We start from the raw sequence: 15,922 nt of genomic DNA, 5'->3' as shown, positions 1-15,922 counted from the left end.
CTGCAGCTGCGACAAGAGATGCTAAATGTACAGTTTTAACTCTTTCCGTGCTGAGGAGACTTTTCCGCGGTCTGCAAAGCCTGCTGGCCCGGGTCTAACTCCAGGACCCACACCAAGACAGAGGCACAAGGGTGCAAATGTCTGCCGCTCATTTGCAGTGGCAGGAGGGCCTAGATGCCCATACATCTACTCACTTTCTCTCTCATGCATGCTTCCTCAAATAAATATAATAAAAAGTTTACTTATTTTAAGCCAGGCATGGTGGTGCACACCTTTGATCCCAGCACTCGGGAGGCAGAGGTAGGAGGATCACCGTGAGTTCGAGGCCACACTGAGGCTGTATAGTGAATTCCAGGTCAGCCTGGGCTACCTCTAAAAACAACAATAAAAAACTTTACTTATTTTAACATGCATGTATGGATATATATATATATATATATATATATATATATATATATATATATTTAAAAGAGGGTTTTGTTACTGTCCTTTGAGACACAGTTTTGGTAAGTAAGTAGTCCAGGCTGGCCTAGGACCTGAGATCCTCCTGCCTCACTGTGCTCAGGCATGTATCATACTGGTTTTTCTTTCTTTTTTCTAAGAAGTGAAGTTATTTTAAGATTATCCTGAGCTGGGTATGGTGGCGCACACCTTTAATCCTAGCACTCAGGAGGCACAGATAGGAGGATCGCTGTGTGTAGTGAATTCCAGGTCAGTTTGGGCTAGAGCGAGACCCACCTTGAAAAACCAAAAAAAAAACCAACAACAACAACAACAAAAAAACACCAGAAGAACTCTGTAACTCTAATGTAGCCAAGGATGAGCTTTATTTGAGAGACACAAAGAGGCAGAGAGAGAGACAGAACGGGTATGCCAGGGCCTCCAGCCACTACAAACTGCAGACACATGTGCCCCTTGTGCATGTGGCTTACGTGGGTATTGGGGAATCAAACCCAGGCAGATAAGCTTTGCAAACAAGCACCTTTAATTGCTGAGCCATCTCCCCAGCCTTGAACTTTTGATCCTCCTGCACCCATCCTCCCACTTCCAGGGTTACAGGCCTGCACTGCATCTGATTTATGCAGCGCTAACTGAACCCAGCGCTCCGTGTGCACAATAGGCAGGTACTCTACCTACCGAGTGATATCTTTAAGCTCTTGGATCTTTTTAAAATTTATTTATTTTCGTGTGTGTGCATGCACCCATGTCTCTTGCCACTGAAAATGAATGCCGTTCTGGCTTTATGTGGGTGGCTAGGGAATGAAAACCAGGACGGCAACTCTGCAAACAAGTGTTCTCACTGCTGAGCTGTCCCTCAGCCCTTCCCTTTTCGTCCAGTACAGTGTCACGCGGCAGCTCAGCGTCTCACCATAACAGTCTGTCCTTGAGCTCACTGCCTTCCTCCTACCTCACTTGCCTTCCACATGAAGCTGCAATCAGAGGACTGAACAACCACACCCAGGTTTGTTGGGGGTTTTTTTCGATTTGTTTTGTTTTGGGGGACATTATCTCACTATTCAGTCCTGGCTGGCCTCAATCTTGTGGCAATCCTGTCCTCCAAGTACTACATTGTATATGTGCCACCATGCCTGGCTACTAACTTAGACTGCAACACTTGGCTGGTGGCTGTAAAGACACACAGGTCTCGGGGCTGTCTTGGGAATCTGAGAGCTCACTGGGGCAGTGGTTCTCCACTGACAGGCTGGTCACAGAGGAGCTGTCTGCAGAGTCTGCCAAAGACACATTCCTGCAAAGAGATGCCCTGGGTGACTGAAACCACGGCGCTCAAGCCATTCCACCACAGTGCAGCCGTATTGGGAAGCCACAAGGCTGGCACTCTCTTCCTGAGGGCTCACGGTTCTTTCAAAACATTCTCACTCTGTCCTTTTATCCACCGCGTAGCTCACAGTGCTAGTGATATTTGTATAAAATTACTGGTTCAACTGCTGTAAGCAGATTGAAAGCTTCAACTCACTTATTCAATACTGTCCCTAATTCGTTTTTGTTTGTGTTTGTTTTTCTAGGTAGGGTCTCGCTCTCTCCCAGGCTGACCTGGAATTCACTATGTAGTCTCAGGGTGGCCTTGAACTCACAGAGATCCTCCTACCTCTGGCCCCTGATTGCTGGGATTAAAGGCGCATGCCACCACGCCCGGCACTATCCTAATTCTTAGGCACAGTAAGCAATGTGCATACACAGAAGCAACCCAGGAACACATCCAGAAGGGTGAGAACATCTACTTAGCCACCTCCTCAGGGGCTAGAACTCAGTGAAGACAGACAGGCGTGCAGGCAGACATGAGAAGCCCAGGCAGCACCCACAACTCCTTGTCCCAGGGTAACAGGTCAGCTCACCCGGGACGTCATGAACAGGAGCTTGGTCTCCATGTCTGGAGTCAGGCGACATGCGAGGAATTTTCGGGATGTTCTTGACTGAAGCAGCTGTAGGATACCTGAAAGTGTGGGAGGGAAGACACATGAAGACCACAAGGAACAAGGCAGCCAGCCAGAGACTAACTCCAGGTCAGCCTGGATAGAGTAAGACCTTACCTCAAAAAAACAAAACACAGCTGGAGAGATGGTTTTGCAATTAAGGCATGTGCCTGCAAAGCCTAAGGACCCATGTTCAATTTCCCCAGGACCCACATAAACCGGATGCACAAGGTGACATATATGTCTGGAGTTTACTTGAAGTGGCTGGATGCCCTGGCGCACCCATTCTCTCTGTCTCTCTCTTTTCCTCCAGTTCTGGGAATCAAGCCCAGGACCTTGCATATGCTAGGCTGGTTCTACCACTGAGCTGTACCCCTGATCTACATTTCCCAGCCCAAGGGGCTGTGTCCTACAGAACCCATCCAACCCCTCTGCTGACAGCCTCATCAATGACCTCTGACTTCCTATCAAACTCAGGGAAGCTGGAGACTGGTCATCACCTTACTTCCCAAGCCTAGGAGCTGCAGGAGGACCATAGCTCTGTGTCCCTTCTCTCTCTGCAGCCAGCCAAGGAGGCGCTGTTTAGGGCTAGACGCACCGCGCTGTGCCCCTGCCAGTCCCATGGACAGCTGTGCTTGGCAAAGCCTGTCCTGTCTCCATCTTCCTGCCTGACTAGCAAAGCTCTCTCTGCACCAAGTCACCCTGTCCAGGAAAGCATGCCCAGGTGCTCACTTACCTGTGAACTGAGGGCTCAAGACCTGTGGGTTATGGATGATATCTTTCCAGAGCAGTTCAAATTCTGGTATCCTAGCAACATTCTGAAGTAGTCGAACGAGGTCCCGGCCAATCATCAAACATTCCATGAACTTGATTGGCAGGGGGTGAAAAGTGGAGATGAAAAAGAATAAAAACATGGATTGTTCACCTTTGCAGGAAGGGCCAAGGAACATGTTCCAGGGAGGGAAAGGGTTGAAGGGACTATGTGTGAAGTCTACTGGAGCCAAGGGGACTGGCCGTGAGCTCTTCAGGGCACACAGCTGGGGCCGGGCGTGGTGCCGAGGACCAGGTCAGCGGGCCCTGGCACCTTTCACATTAAGATATCCCCTCTCCGCTCTAGTGTTCAAGGGAGACCGAGACTTCAAAAGGATGGAGCTGCAAAATAGAGCCCTGATCCTGCCCCAGCGTTCACAGTGTCCAACAGAACATTCCAACATCTATTTCTGCACACTGCAAATGATACTGATGAGGGGCATGGGGCTGATGCAACTGGACAGTGGACATCTGAGCTGCATCTGATATTACTTTCTTAGCGGGTGTTACTCTAAGAGGCTTATTGCTCTGGAAAGAAAGGACGGTTGACAACTTACAACCCCGCCTGACCATGGCAGTCACTTATAGAGGACAAGCGGGGGCCTAGCGGGGCCCACAAGGCCAGTCTGCACCACTTGTCCAACAGTGTTCCTGAAATGGACCAGCCAGTGTGATGTGGGGCATTTCCAAGAACGAGGGTCGTTCCACACTGACTTTCCTCCTTCCTCCTCCTCTGCAGAGATGCTGGAAATACCAGGACTTGAACCACTTGCATCTCTAATGAGGCATTTCTGACCCAGATGCATAAAACCTACAGGGGTAGCCCGCCAGGTCTCATTCCTCATAGTGATCTTCCCCTGAGGCTTTACCCGTTCCCGAAGCAGTGAGATACAGAAGTCCACTTCTTTCTGCCGCAGGGCCTGGAGCTGGGCAGTTCCGTGGTGGTCCACGATGAGTCGCAAGTAGGTATACACAGCCATGGCTATGAGGATGCTGCTCCTCAGCACCCACTCCCTGCAGAGGAGACACTGCGTCCGCACCTCACCTCCCTGCTCCTCACCACTGCACCTCTACCACGCCTGCCGTTATGGTCAACCATGCCAGAGCCCTGCCCTGCTCTCTCTCGCCATCTCCCCGCCCTCAGATAATGAACTACATGCCCTAAATCACAACGTTTTGTTTTGTTTCAAGGTAGGGTCTTGCCCTAGTCCAGGCTGACCTGAAATTCACTATGTAGTCTCAGGGTGGCTTCAAACTCATGGAGATCCTCCTACCTCTGCCTCCTGGGTGCTGGGATTAAAGATGTGCGCCACCACGCCTAGCTCCTAAATCACAACTTTAAAAAGAAGAACCTGGGCTGGAGAGATGGCTTAGCAGTTATGTTTGCTTGTGAAACCTAAGGACCCAAGTACAACTCCAGGACCCACTTAAGCTAGATGCACAAGGGGGTGCATGCGTCTGGAGTTTAGTTGCAGTGGCTAGATGCACTGGTGTGCCCATTCTCTCTATCTGCCTCTCTCACTCAAAAGGGATAAATAATATAAAATGAACCTGATTTTTGGGCTGGAGAGATGGTTTATCAGTTAAGGCATTTGCTTGAGAAGTCAAAAGACCCAGGTTTGATTTCCCAGGACCCAAATAAGCCACATGCACAAAATGGCACATGCATCTGGAATTTGTCTGCAGTGGCTGGAGGCCCTGGTATGCCCATTTTCTCTCTCTCTCTGTCTCTCAAATAAGTAAAATAAATAAGTTAAAAAAAAATACATATATATATATATATATATATATATATATGACACCTGACTTTGAGGTAGGGTTTCACTCTAGCTCAGGCTGACCTGGAATATACTGTGTAACCTCAGATGGCCTCAAACTCATGGCAATCCTCCTACCTCTGCCTCCTAAGTGCTGGGATTAAAGACGTGTGCCACCAGCCTGGCTTAAACCTGGTTTTTTTTGTTTTTTTTTTGAGGTAGGGTCTTACTCTAGCCTAGGCTGACCTGGAATTCACTATCAAGTTTCAGGGTGGCCTCGAACTCACGGCAATCCTACCTCTGCCTCCTGAGAGATGGGATTACAGGTGTGTGCCACCACGCCGGGCCTGATTTTTTTTTTTCATGTAAAACTTAGAGAGAGAGTGGGAGTGCCAGGGCTTCCAGCCACTGCAAACGAACTCAGGACGTGTGCACCCCCTTGTGCATCTGGCTAACATGGGTCCTGGGGAATAAAACCTGGGTCCTTTGGCTTTGCAAGCAAATGCTTTAACCACTAAGCCATCCCTCCAGCCCTTAAACCTGATTTGTAATGCAAAGCCCCTTTCCTCAGGAGTTTTAGAATTTGACTGGGAAAATAAATTAACAAATCATTTGTTCCCTACTGCTTTAATAATGGCACAAGGAAAGGCAGTGGTGAGAGTCCTAAAGCTAATGCTGTCCCCAAATGCCAAGCAGTTTGTTTCAGCTTTGGCACCCCTGCTGGAAGGCAGGAGACTGCAGGAAGAAGACAGGGAGTCTAATTATTTAAGCAGGCAACATCCTGATTCTGGAAAAGAACTTATGCTACCTAATTAAAGACTGCTCCCTTCTTCCTTCCCTCCTCCCCCCACAGGGTCTCACTACGCAGCCCAGGCTGGGTCTGAACTTTCAACAGCACTCCTGCTGGGATCCCAGGTGCACACCACACTTAGCCTTGGCCTTTTCCTTGCACGAAATGAAAACACTAGCCAAGGACATTGGGGCAGGTCTGCGCCACAGCCCCAAGACACTGGAAGGGGTCAGCAGCACAGGGTGGACAGGACACTTGCAAGGGTTGGCAGCATGGGGCTGACAGGCTACTTGGAAGGGGGTCAGCAGCACAGAGTGGACTGGAACAGTTTAAGATCTCTTAGGCTGGAATGATGGCTTAGCTGTTAAGGTACTTGCCTGCAAAGCCTAAGGACCTAGGTTCAATTCCCCAATGCCCACGTGAGCCAGATGCACAAGGTGGCACATGCGTCTGGAGTTTGTTTGCAGTGGCTCTGGTGTGCTCAAATAAATAAAACATTCTTTTAAACAAATCTCAAGCTGGGCATGGTGGCACACGTCTTTAATCCCAGCACTTAGGAGACAGAGGTAGGAAGATTGTTGTGAGTTCATGGCCATCCTGAGACTATACATTGAATTCCAGGTCAGCCTGGGCTAAAGTGAAACCCTACCCCACAAACAAAACAAAACAACAACAACAAAAAACCTCAGGGACCTCCCTTTGACCAGATATGTTGGGGCAGGGCTGCTGTTGGGATGCCTGTTGACACTTGTATGGGAAATTCAGCTTTAAGGTATGCCGACAGCAGATACCTGGTACCACGAAAAGAATGAAGCCAGGCGTGGTGGCGCACCACTTTAATCCCAGCACTCAGGAGGCAGAGGAAGGAGGATCGCCATGAGTTCAAGGCCACCCTGAGCCTACATAGTGAATTTCAAGTCAGCCTGTGCTAGAATGAGACCCTACCTCAAAAAAGAAAGGAAAGGAAAGAAAAGAAAAGAATGAAAAACAAATCACTTCTTAGGCAGATTGCTAGCAGAGGCGATGGACATATCTGAACCCTGGAATGGTATAATGAAGGGAGAGAGAGATGAATGTGAGGTTCTCTAACCAAAAGCTGTAGAGCTGGGCTCGAGGGATGACTTAGCAGTTAAGGCGTTTGCCTGCAAAGCCTAAAAAACCTAGGTTCAGTTCCCTAGTACCCATGTAAGCCAGATGCAAAGGCTACAGAGAGACACAGAGATCTAAGAGTAGAGTCTTGGCAGAAACTGCTAGTAAGCTCTCTGCTAGTATGTCATGCTACTGGGCGCAGGACAGCTGCACAAGCACGTCAAGAGCACTAGGTGGCGCTGCGCAGCAGGCATGCCTTTCAGGCTTGGGCCCGCAGCATTCAGCTGACTCTGTCACAAGCTTGAGTTATGCAGACTCCCTCCATTCTTCTGAATCCAAGATAATATGGATACTAGTTGCCCTTTCAATCATTTGCCTACTTGATGTCTTTACTCAGGACAAGATTTTAAAGTTAAGTACTACAAATACCATCGCACCAGGGAAAGGCCTCATTCCTGAGAGAATCCAGGTGACCAGTCCTTGTCTGCCTATGATCTTTTCTTTTCTTGTCTTTTTGAGGGAGGGTCTCACTCTAGCCCAGGCTGACCTGGAACTCACTCTGTAGTTCCAGGCTGGCCTTGAACTCACAGGGATCCTCCTACCTCTGCCCCCAAGAGCTGGGATCAAAGGCGTGCGCCCCCATGGCTGGCCTGTCCTTGATTTAGACGAGGAAGGGAAAGAAGCCAGAAAGCCAGACAGGCTCCTCTGAAATGTGCCTTATACCCTGGAGCCCCCCAGCGGGTCCTCTGGCCTCTACTTCCTCCTTCGCCCCTGCTGCTCCTGGGCCACACCAAAAAAGAGCATGTGCTGGACCGTGAGGCTTGGAAGGGGAAGAGATACCTGCCAGGCCCGTGAGGCTGGCTGCCCCACTCTGCTGAGCTCATTCCCCCTCACTTCCCCACAAAGATAAACATTCCAAGGAGGTCTGGGTCAAAAATAAACCCTTATCAGATGAAACTAGTTTTTTCTGGGCTCTGGGATATTCTAGCAAGGTCCTTCTTTCCCATTCCTTCATCCCTTGGGACATACAATGGCATTCACTTCTTCATTTGTCACCAATGTACTTGCCACACCTTCCTCTCGCCTCACTTAGGTGCCCTTGGCCACAGGATCCTATCTTCCCCACTTCCCATACTCACGCCTCATGGCCTCATCTGGCTCTTGCCCCACCCTGCGTGGCGGACTCTACCTCTGCTCCGTCAGGATATCCAGAACACTTTCTGCCAACCAGATGTTTTTGGCTGTAACATCTCCACCTGATTTCAAGGGGGGTAGGGAGAAGAAATCAGAATACAGCAGCTCTGACTAGCGACTCAGCTAGTCCAACACATCCAATACATGTCTTCACCCATCCTACGATGCACTCAGTCGCCCTCTCTTCTGTCAGGCTTTGAGGTTTCCCCATTTACCTCGAGAAAGGAAGGGAATGTTGTGGATTTTTCCAGAAACAAGAACTGTTACTTTTCTGTACACTGAGAATTACAGTGGGAACATTGTGGCCTTGAAAAGGACTGTCTCAGACAGGCAAATGTGAGAAGCTCATGGCTGAAAAGCTAAGGTGGCATCTTGAGCAGGCCTGAGAGGTGGAAGTCGCTGGCACTGGCTGCTGCCCAGAGCCTGCTGTCCTGAGTCCTGAGCGCAGGGCTACCACAGGCCAAGCGCCTCTTCTTCGGACACCAATCTTCTGCTCATTCTACCAAACTTCCTAGGGCAGAACTAACATACAGTGTGTCAGACCAGATTACTGGGATAAGTTGGGGCTGGAGTGGCAACCATGGAGGAAAGTGGCAGGACAGAAGAGAAAATATCCAGCACAACGCTGTGCCGTGCCCCAGGTCCAATGTGCACACAGTCACTTGTCATGTAGATGACGGTCCTATATATAAAACAGGGGTCAGTGTTATGGGAAATCTTGAAGGGGGAGGCACAGCCAGGCATGCTGGCTCAGACCTGCAATCTCAGCACCCGGGGAACTGAGGCACGAGGACTGTGAGCTTCAGGCCAGCCTGGGCTAGCACCACCACTTATCTCAACTAAAAACAATGGCAGGGCTGTGGATGCTGTCATATCTCAGTGGGAGGGCCCAGCAGGCAGGAGGATCACATTCACTTCTCAGCCCCAGTGGCAACAGGGAGGTAGAATAGCAGGATCGCTTTCTATTTATAATCATGATTTTGTTTTGCTTTTCAGCAGTAAAACAAAACATACACAATCTCAAAAGCAAATGAGGTGGCTTCAGCAGGCCACTGTCACATGCAGTAGCTAACAGATGTCACAGAAGCCAAGATAATTATACAACCTAAATGTCAGGGTCTGTTCTGTAACCCTGTTTGTCTCTCAGACTGGTCCCAATCACATCTCATGATTTGGGAGCAAGTGTTTAGAACACAGCAGTGGAACCTGGGAAGACCTAGGTTTCTGAATGCATAATGAAACGGGAACCAGCGATTTTCCCTCACATCTCTCCTCACCCCTTCCTAATCCAAAAGACTGGTGAAGTATTCTGCCAGGTCTTAGATCTGGCAGGAAATCAAAAAACAAGGCAAGACTCATTAATTCAAAGCCTTCCTATGACTTTTCTTGTTTTGTTTTTCAAGGTAGGGTTTCACTGTATGGCAGGCTAACCTGGAATTCATTATGGAGTCTCAGGGTAGCCTTGAACTCATGGTGATCCTCCTACCTCTGCCTCCCAAGTTCTGGGATTAAAGGTATGTGCTATCATACCTGGCTCCTCCCTGTGACTTTTTTCCCCTCCAAGGTAGGGTCTCACTCTAGCTCAGGCTAACCTGGAGTTCAATATGTAGTCTCAGGGTGGCCTCGAACTCTTGACTATCCTCCTACCTCTCTGCCTTCCAAGTGCTGGGATCAAAGGCGTGTGCCACCACGCCCAGCCTCCCTGTGATTTTTCAACAATTTTATCTCGCAGGAAGACGTCTGTATCAGAAATGGTCCAAGAAACCCAAGAATGAAGTCCCTTGGGCACATAGCTATTTTCCACTGTCCAGACTTAGCTGTGGGCTCCTTTCCTTCTTATGCTGCTGCCTGTTACCTCACCTGCAATCTGCTTCATGAAAGTCATGCAGACGCCATCCGCTCCCAGGACACCGCTCTTGACCAGCTCCCGCACCAGCCACACCAACTACGGAGAGAGAAGCCCTGCCTGAGTCTGAGAAAGGACGGCCATGGAGGCTCACAGTGGTAAGGGTGCACCTTCCATACCCTCCCCACTTCACTAGGACAGGATCCATTTCCACCGTTAGGTCTTTGACCTGGAGGCTTCCTTTTTTTCAGAGTTGGGATTGAACCCTAGGCCTGTGCACGCAGAGCAGAGCACATGCTCCAATGCTGAGTGGAGGCTCAGCTCCTGGACCCTCGCTGCCCTCTCTGGCCTTACCTGCGTGCGGCAGGTGTCCTGCATCTTCAGGTACTTCTCCATGAGCATCTGGTTGATTTTGTTCAGAACAACATTCATGCCGTCGCGACTCACCAGGGCCAGGTCCCGGTAACACTGTGGGAAGTGAGGTTGGTGAGCAACCAGTAAGTGCAGATAAGGCTCCTGACCCCACCAACAGTTGACTCCCTGGTCCTAGTCTCTTTTTAACTTTTTTTTTTTGGTGTGTGTGTGTGTGTGTATGTATGTAGATATTTGTGTGCATGGGTGCATGTGTATGGGCACACTAGGGTCTTTTATGCTGCAAATAAATGGCAGGTGAGCAACTTTAACCTCTGAGCCATCCCCTCAGCCCCCTCTCCCCCAGTGGTCATACTGTGGCATACTGACCAGCTGTGAGACACTTTCCATCGTGGATACTTTATCCACAGGCTCCTCTACCCCAAACCTACTCTTTACTCTGTCTCTCAGGATGGGGCAGGGCAGGGGGGAAGGATTAACTATCCGCTAATAAGGCAGGAAAGCCTGCTAGACCAAGCTCCTAGTCCCTCCCGTGTCCCTCTACCTCTCTTCTAGGCAATGTCATACTGTTTGATGCCACAAGCTGAGTTAAACCAGGCAGAGGCCATCTGTTTTTCATCCGCTAGTAAAAGGTCACTCCAAATGGGTTTGGTTGAACAAGTCGAAAAGGAACCCAGAGAATTTTAGATGGGCTCTGACCTACCCAGATATAGCACAGGAAATGTTAAGAGGTCAGGTCTGGGACAAAGGACAGACCCAAACCTGAATTTTCTTAGCTGGACATGGTGGTGCATGCTTATAATCCTAGCATTTGGGAGGCTGAGGCAGGAAAAATCATAAGACCAAGGCCCGTCTGAGTTAAAAAGTGAGACCCTTGCTCAAAAACAAAATCAGAACTTCAAAAAAAAAAAAAATGTAGGGCTGGAGAGATGGCTTAGTGGGTAAGGCTCTTTCCTGCAAAGCCAAAGGACCCAGGTTCAATTCCCCAGGACCCACAGAAGCCAGATGCACAAGGGGGCGCACGTGTCTGGAGTTTGTTTACAGTGGCTGGAGGCCCTGGTATGCCTATTTTCTCTCTCTGCCACTTTCTTCATCTCAAATAAACAAATATAAATAATGTACTTATTTATTTGTATATGTTCACGTGAGTGTGTGCATGTGTACCTGGCACATGTGTACAGGTCAGAGGACAAAGTATTGGTTGCTCTGAGCTGCCCGCCTGCCCCCTCATGTAAGGCAGGGCTCTCTCACCCTGCTGTGCTTTGCTGTGCTCACCATGAGCTTCTGGGGAATTCTCCTGTCTCCGCCTCCCATCCAGCCGTCCCACAACAACTTCTGGCTTTTTATATGGGATATGGTGTCTATGGTGTCAAACTTGGGTACTCCAGCTTGAGTGGTAAGTGTTTCATCCACTAAGCTACATCCCCAGATACCCCGCCTTTTTTATTTTTGAAATAGGTTCTCACTTTGTAGCCCAGGCTGCCCTGGAACTCACCATGTAGACCAGAGTCATGACAATCCTCTCATCTAGCCCCGAGTACCGACGTTACAAGGCATGTGTTACCACTTCCAGGAAAAAGTGGGCTTTTTTTTTTTCTTCTTCAAAGTAGAGTCTCATTAAAGCCCAGGCTGACCTGGAATTTACTATGTAGTCTCAGGCTGGCCTGGAACTCACAGAGATCCTTCTACCGCTGCCTCCCAAGTGTTGGGATTAAATGCATGTGCCACCACACCTGGCAAAACCTGAACTTAAAATATTTTTTTTTTTCTAGCCAGGCGTGATAAGCACGCCTTTAGTCCCAGCACTTGAGAGGCAAAGGTCGGAGGGTCACCAAGAGTTCGAGGCTACCCTGAGACTATATAGTGAGTTCCAGGTCAGCCTGGGCTGGAGTGAGACTCTACCTCGAAAAACAAAAAATATTTTTTTTTCTTTATATAAACAGAAAGAAGAGACAAACAGAAAAAAATAGGGCATGACCAGCCCTCCAAGTCGCTGCAAAGACTCCAAATGCATGTGCCACTTTGTGCATCTGGCTTTATGTGGGTACCAGGGAATCAAACTCAGGTTGTTAGGCTTTGCAGGCAAGCTCCTTAGCCACTGAGCCATTTCCCCAACCCCCAAACCTGAACTTCAACTGAATGTCTTTCTTATTTTCTCTATAATGCCCTCTGCTTTGGCCAAGTACTACAGAGCGTGAGTGGAAGGGTGGTACCCTTTGCGCCTTTACCACTGGGGAGACACAGGAGGCAGGTGGTTTTCTCTGTGAGGGGCACTGCTTCTTCCCCACCTCTTCAGTGAGGTCACACTCTGGCAGAAATACCTCAGGGGGCCTCACTAGCAGCCTCCTTAGCCTGCTGAGTTCTATCCTGTCATGATCTCGTCCAAAAGGGTCCAAAGTGAGCAGGTAGTTTCTAGACAGAAACCTCTGAAGGTGGAAGCAAGGCTGATGCAAGAGTAATGGCAGCAGGCCAAACGCTGGGTACACCCCAGTCACCCCAGCACGCGGGAGGTAGAGAGCGGAGGATCAGGAGTTCAAGGTCAGCCTCAGCTACACAGGAAGTTTGAGGTCAGCCTGAGCCACATGAAACCCTGCCTCAAAACAACAACAAAATAATACTAACCACAGAACATTCACCAACTTTGTGTGCAGACCGTATTGTGTATATATAACTGCATTTTGCATAGGTGCCACTTATTACCTCTATTTTTACAGGGGAGGAAATCATAAGGTTAGAACAGCTGGGCCCTGATCACATAAGAGATTAGAGGAAAGAGTTAAATCCAGGCAAGGCCTGAGCATGGCAGCTCCCAACTGGGCTACAGAGCGAGAGAGTCTCAGAACAGAACAACAATAAAGTCCAGGCGGTCGAATTCCTGATTTCATGCTGAACTGTCTCTTACATCAATATTCAAACTGACTAAAAAGAAAGGGGGAGGAGGAGGAGGTTAGGGGCTGGAGGGATTGCTTTGTGGATAGGGTGCTTGCCTGCAAAGCCAAAGGACACAGGTTTGGTTTCCCAGGACGGTGCCACCACACATGGCTGTAAATGTTTTTTAGCAGAACCATTCTAAAGAGATATATCCTCAGGACCAGCTGATCTTTGCCCTTAGTGTTAGGAGGAACTTCTAACTCAACCCAAGAGATGGCAGTGATGACTGGGGAGACTTAAAACTCATCAAAGTACTGAGAAGAAGTAACAGTAATACATGAGACATCTCTATCACACCCCACAAGGCGTGGAGAACACTGAGCTTAAGAGGTGGCAGAAAAAATATAAGAGCCAAAGGAAGACGGGCATAGCAGAACACACCCTTAATCCCAGCACTCAGGAGGCAAGGTAGGAGGATGGCCATGGATTCAAGGCCATCCTGAGACTACATAGCGAATTTCAGGTCAGCCTGGGCTAGAGCAGGACCTTACTTATAAAAAACAATACAAAACAAAAGAGCCGAGGGCTAGAGAGATGGCTTAGTGGTTAAGGTACATGCTTGTGAAGCCTAAGGACCCAGGTTAGATTCTCCAGGTCCCATGTCAGCCAGATGCACATGGTGATGCATGCATCTGGAGTACGTTTGCAGTGGCTGGAGGCCCTGACACACCCATTCTCACTTTCTCTCTCTGCCTGTCTCCCTCTCTGTCTCAAGTAAATTAATTTTAAAAAAGAGCAGAAGGATAGGGAGGAGTGCTTTGGAATGCTAGCTTCTGGATATGAGGTAGCTACTGCATTCATGACCTCACAGTAACTACTATCACCTGCACAATATTGGGCCTATCTAGCATGTTGTCATGGGTGATGGAGGAGGTACAAAACAAAAATTAAAAAGACATTAAAATAGAAGAGAGACTAACTTAGAAAGAAGGGGTTCAGGTTCAGTGCAAGGGGTGGGGGAAGAGGACCAAAAGAAAAGTAATAGGAATTAAGATCAAGATACATTATATGCACATGGTGATACTTAGGAGGCAGGAAGATCACCACGAGTTCAAGGCCAACCTGGGTTAGAGTGAGAAACTACCTCAAAAAAAAGAAAGAAAAGAAATACTGGGCATGGTGGCGCATGCCTTTAATCCCAGCACTTGGGAGGCATAGGTAGGAGATATTGCTGAGAGTTTGAGGCCACCCTGAGACTACATAGTAAATTCCAAGTCAGCCTGAGCTAAAGTGAGAGCCTACCTTGAAAAAGACAACAAAAGCCACATTAAGTACAGGTATGAAAATTATCACTAACAACCACATCTTCCTCCTCATCTGTGGTCCCTAACTTGGAACAGCCTGAGTTGCAGGCACACCTGACAGACAGCTTGAGGGACAGATAAGAGGGATGGGGGGATTTGGGGAGGATAGGAGACCCCCTGAACAAGACAAGATAGGCTCTGTCACAGCACCTGACTGCCCACCTAAGTAAAGGTAAGACACCTGTTTGCTGAAGACACAGAACATGGACAGATCCAGCTAGCGGGGACACCGCTATACGAAAGCAACCGGCCTGACAAGCTGTACACACCTGTGCAATGGTGGCACCCAGCCTAAGTGGGGGGCCAATGGCTCTCTGACTGGCTAAGAGATCCACTCAGTGGAAAGGAATCCACAGCTGGAACTGAGACCTGAAGCAGAATCTTACAGAGACCAAGATCATGGACTCTAATGAGAACCTCCCACTAGTCTTTGGCCAAAAGAGAAGCTACACCCATCAAAATCTCTCTTACTTAACAATACTTATTCCACTTAACCTACATTGACCTCGTTATCCATTGGAGAATCCTTTTCTTCTCCTGAAGGCAGTGAGAACCCAGGAGATACACCACCCCTCACCTATCAGACAGGACCCAGGTGACACCACAGAGGAATTAGTGAGATGAGCAAGAGCGTTGCTTCCACGGCGAGCCTGTCAACCTGCGACAGGGTGATGGAGACGGACACTGAGGACGCTCAAACGTATGAAAACAGAGACTCAAAATGCTGAGAGCTCAACACTAAAGTAGACGTAAAACACACCCACCACAGCTCAGGGAGCTTGGGGGGCGGGTAGGCAGAAAGATTATAAGAACCACAGAGTGGGAGGGAATATCCCGAGGTATTGGCCCCCACCAACACAATGACTAACTGCTGCTCTCACAACTCATAACCTACAATCCCCATGGGAAGTATTAGCAATCCCAATGGGGTCAGAGAGTAGGGAAATAATGGTACCAACACATGATGTGTCCATACAAACATTCTACTTAACAAAATAAAATTGTTTATTTGAAAAAAAAAAATTTTTTTTTTAAAGGGCTGGAGCCAGGCGTGGTGGCGTATGCCTTTAATCCCAGCAATCAGGAGGTAGAGGTAGGAGGAATACCATGAGTTCAAGTCCATGTTGAGACTACATAGTAAATTCTGGGTCAGCCTGAGCTAGAGTGACACTGTACCTCAAACAAACAAACAAACAAACAAACAAAAAGTCCTGGTACACCCATACTCTCACTCTTCTGTGTTTGCCTCTCTCTCGCTCTGAAAATAAATAAATAAATAAAAATAATTTTTAAAAAAGAGCTTGGGGGGCTAGAGAGATGGCTTGCTGAGTGGTTAAGGCGCTTGCCTGCAAAGCTTAAGGACCCATGTTCAACTCTCCAGATTCCACATTAGCCAG

General features: G+C 48.6%; 1 protein-coding gene across 1 annotated transcript in view; it reads right to left on the bottom strand.

The window, feature by feature from the left end:
* Nucleotides 1-15,922, bottom strand: part of Ints3 (integrator complex subunit 3) — a 52,949-nt gene that overhangs the window by 18,200 nt on the left and 18,827 nt on the right. The window contains exons 4-9 of the mRNA XM_004667195.2: nucleotides 10,273-10,386; nucleotides 9,933-10,017; nucleotides 8,068-8,134; nucleotides 4,112-4,256; nucleotides 3,169-3,298; nucleotides 2,355-2,452 (exon numbers count right to left, since the gene is read on the bottom strand). Of these exons, the coding sequence (XP_004667252.1) occupies nucleotides 2,355-2,452; nucleotides 3,169-3,298; nucleotides 4,112-4,256; nucleotides 8,068-8,134; nucleotides 9,933-10,017; nucleotides 10,273-10,386 (639 nt within the window). The remainder of the gene's footprint in view (nucleotides 1-2,354; nucleotides 2,453-3,168; nucleotides 3,299-4,111; nucleotides 4,257-8,067; nucleotides 8,135-9,932; nucleotides 10,018-10,272; nucleotides 10,387-15,922) is intronic.

This window comes from Jaculus jaculus, chromosome 19 (genome assembly GCF_020740685.1).
Source record: "Jaculus jaculus isolate mJacJac1 chromosome 19, mJacJac1.mat.Y.cur, whole genome shotgun sequence".
NCBI classification, from domain to species: domain Eukaryota; kingdom Metazoa; phylum Chordata; class Mammalia; order Rodentia; family Dipodidae; genus Jaculus; species Jaculus jaculus.
The sequence above is the reverse complement of the archived record's forward strand: the minus strand, read 5'-3'. Positions and strand labels throughout refer to the sequence as shown.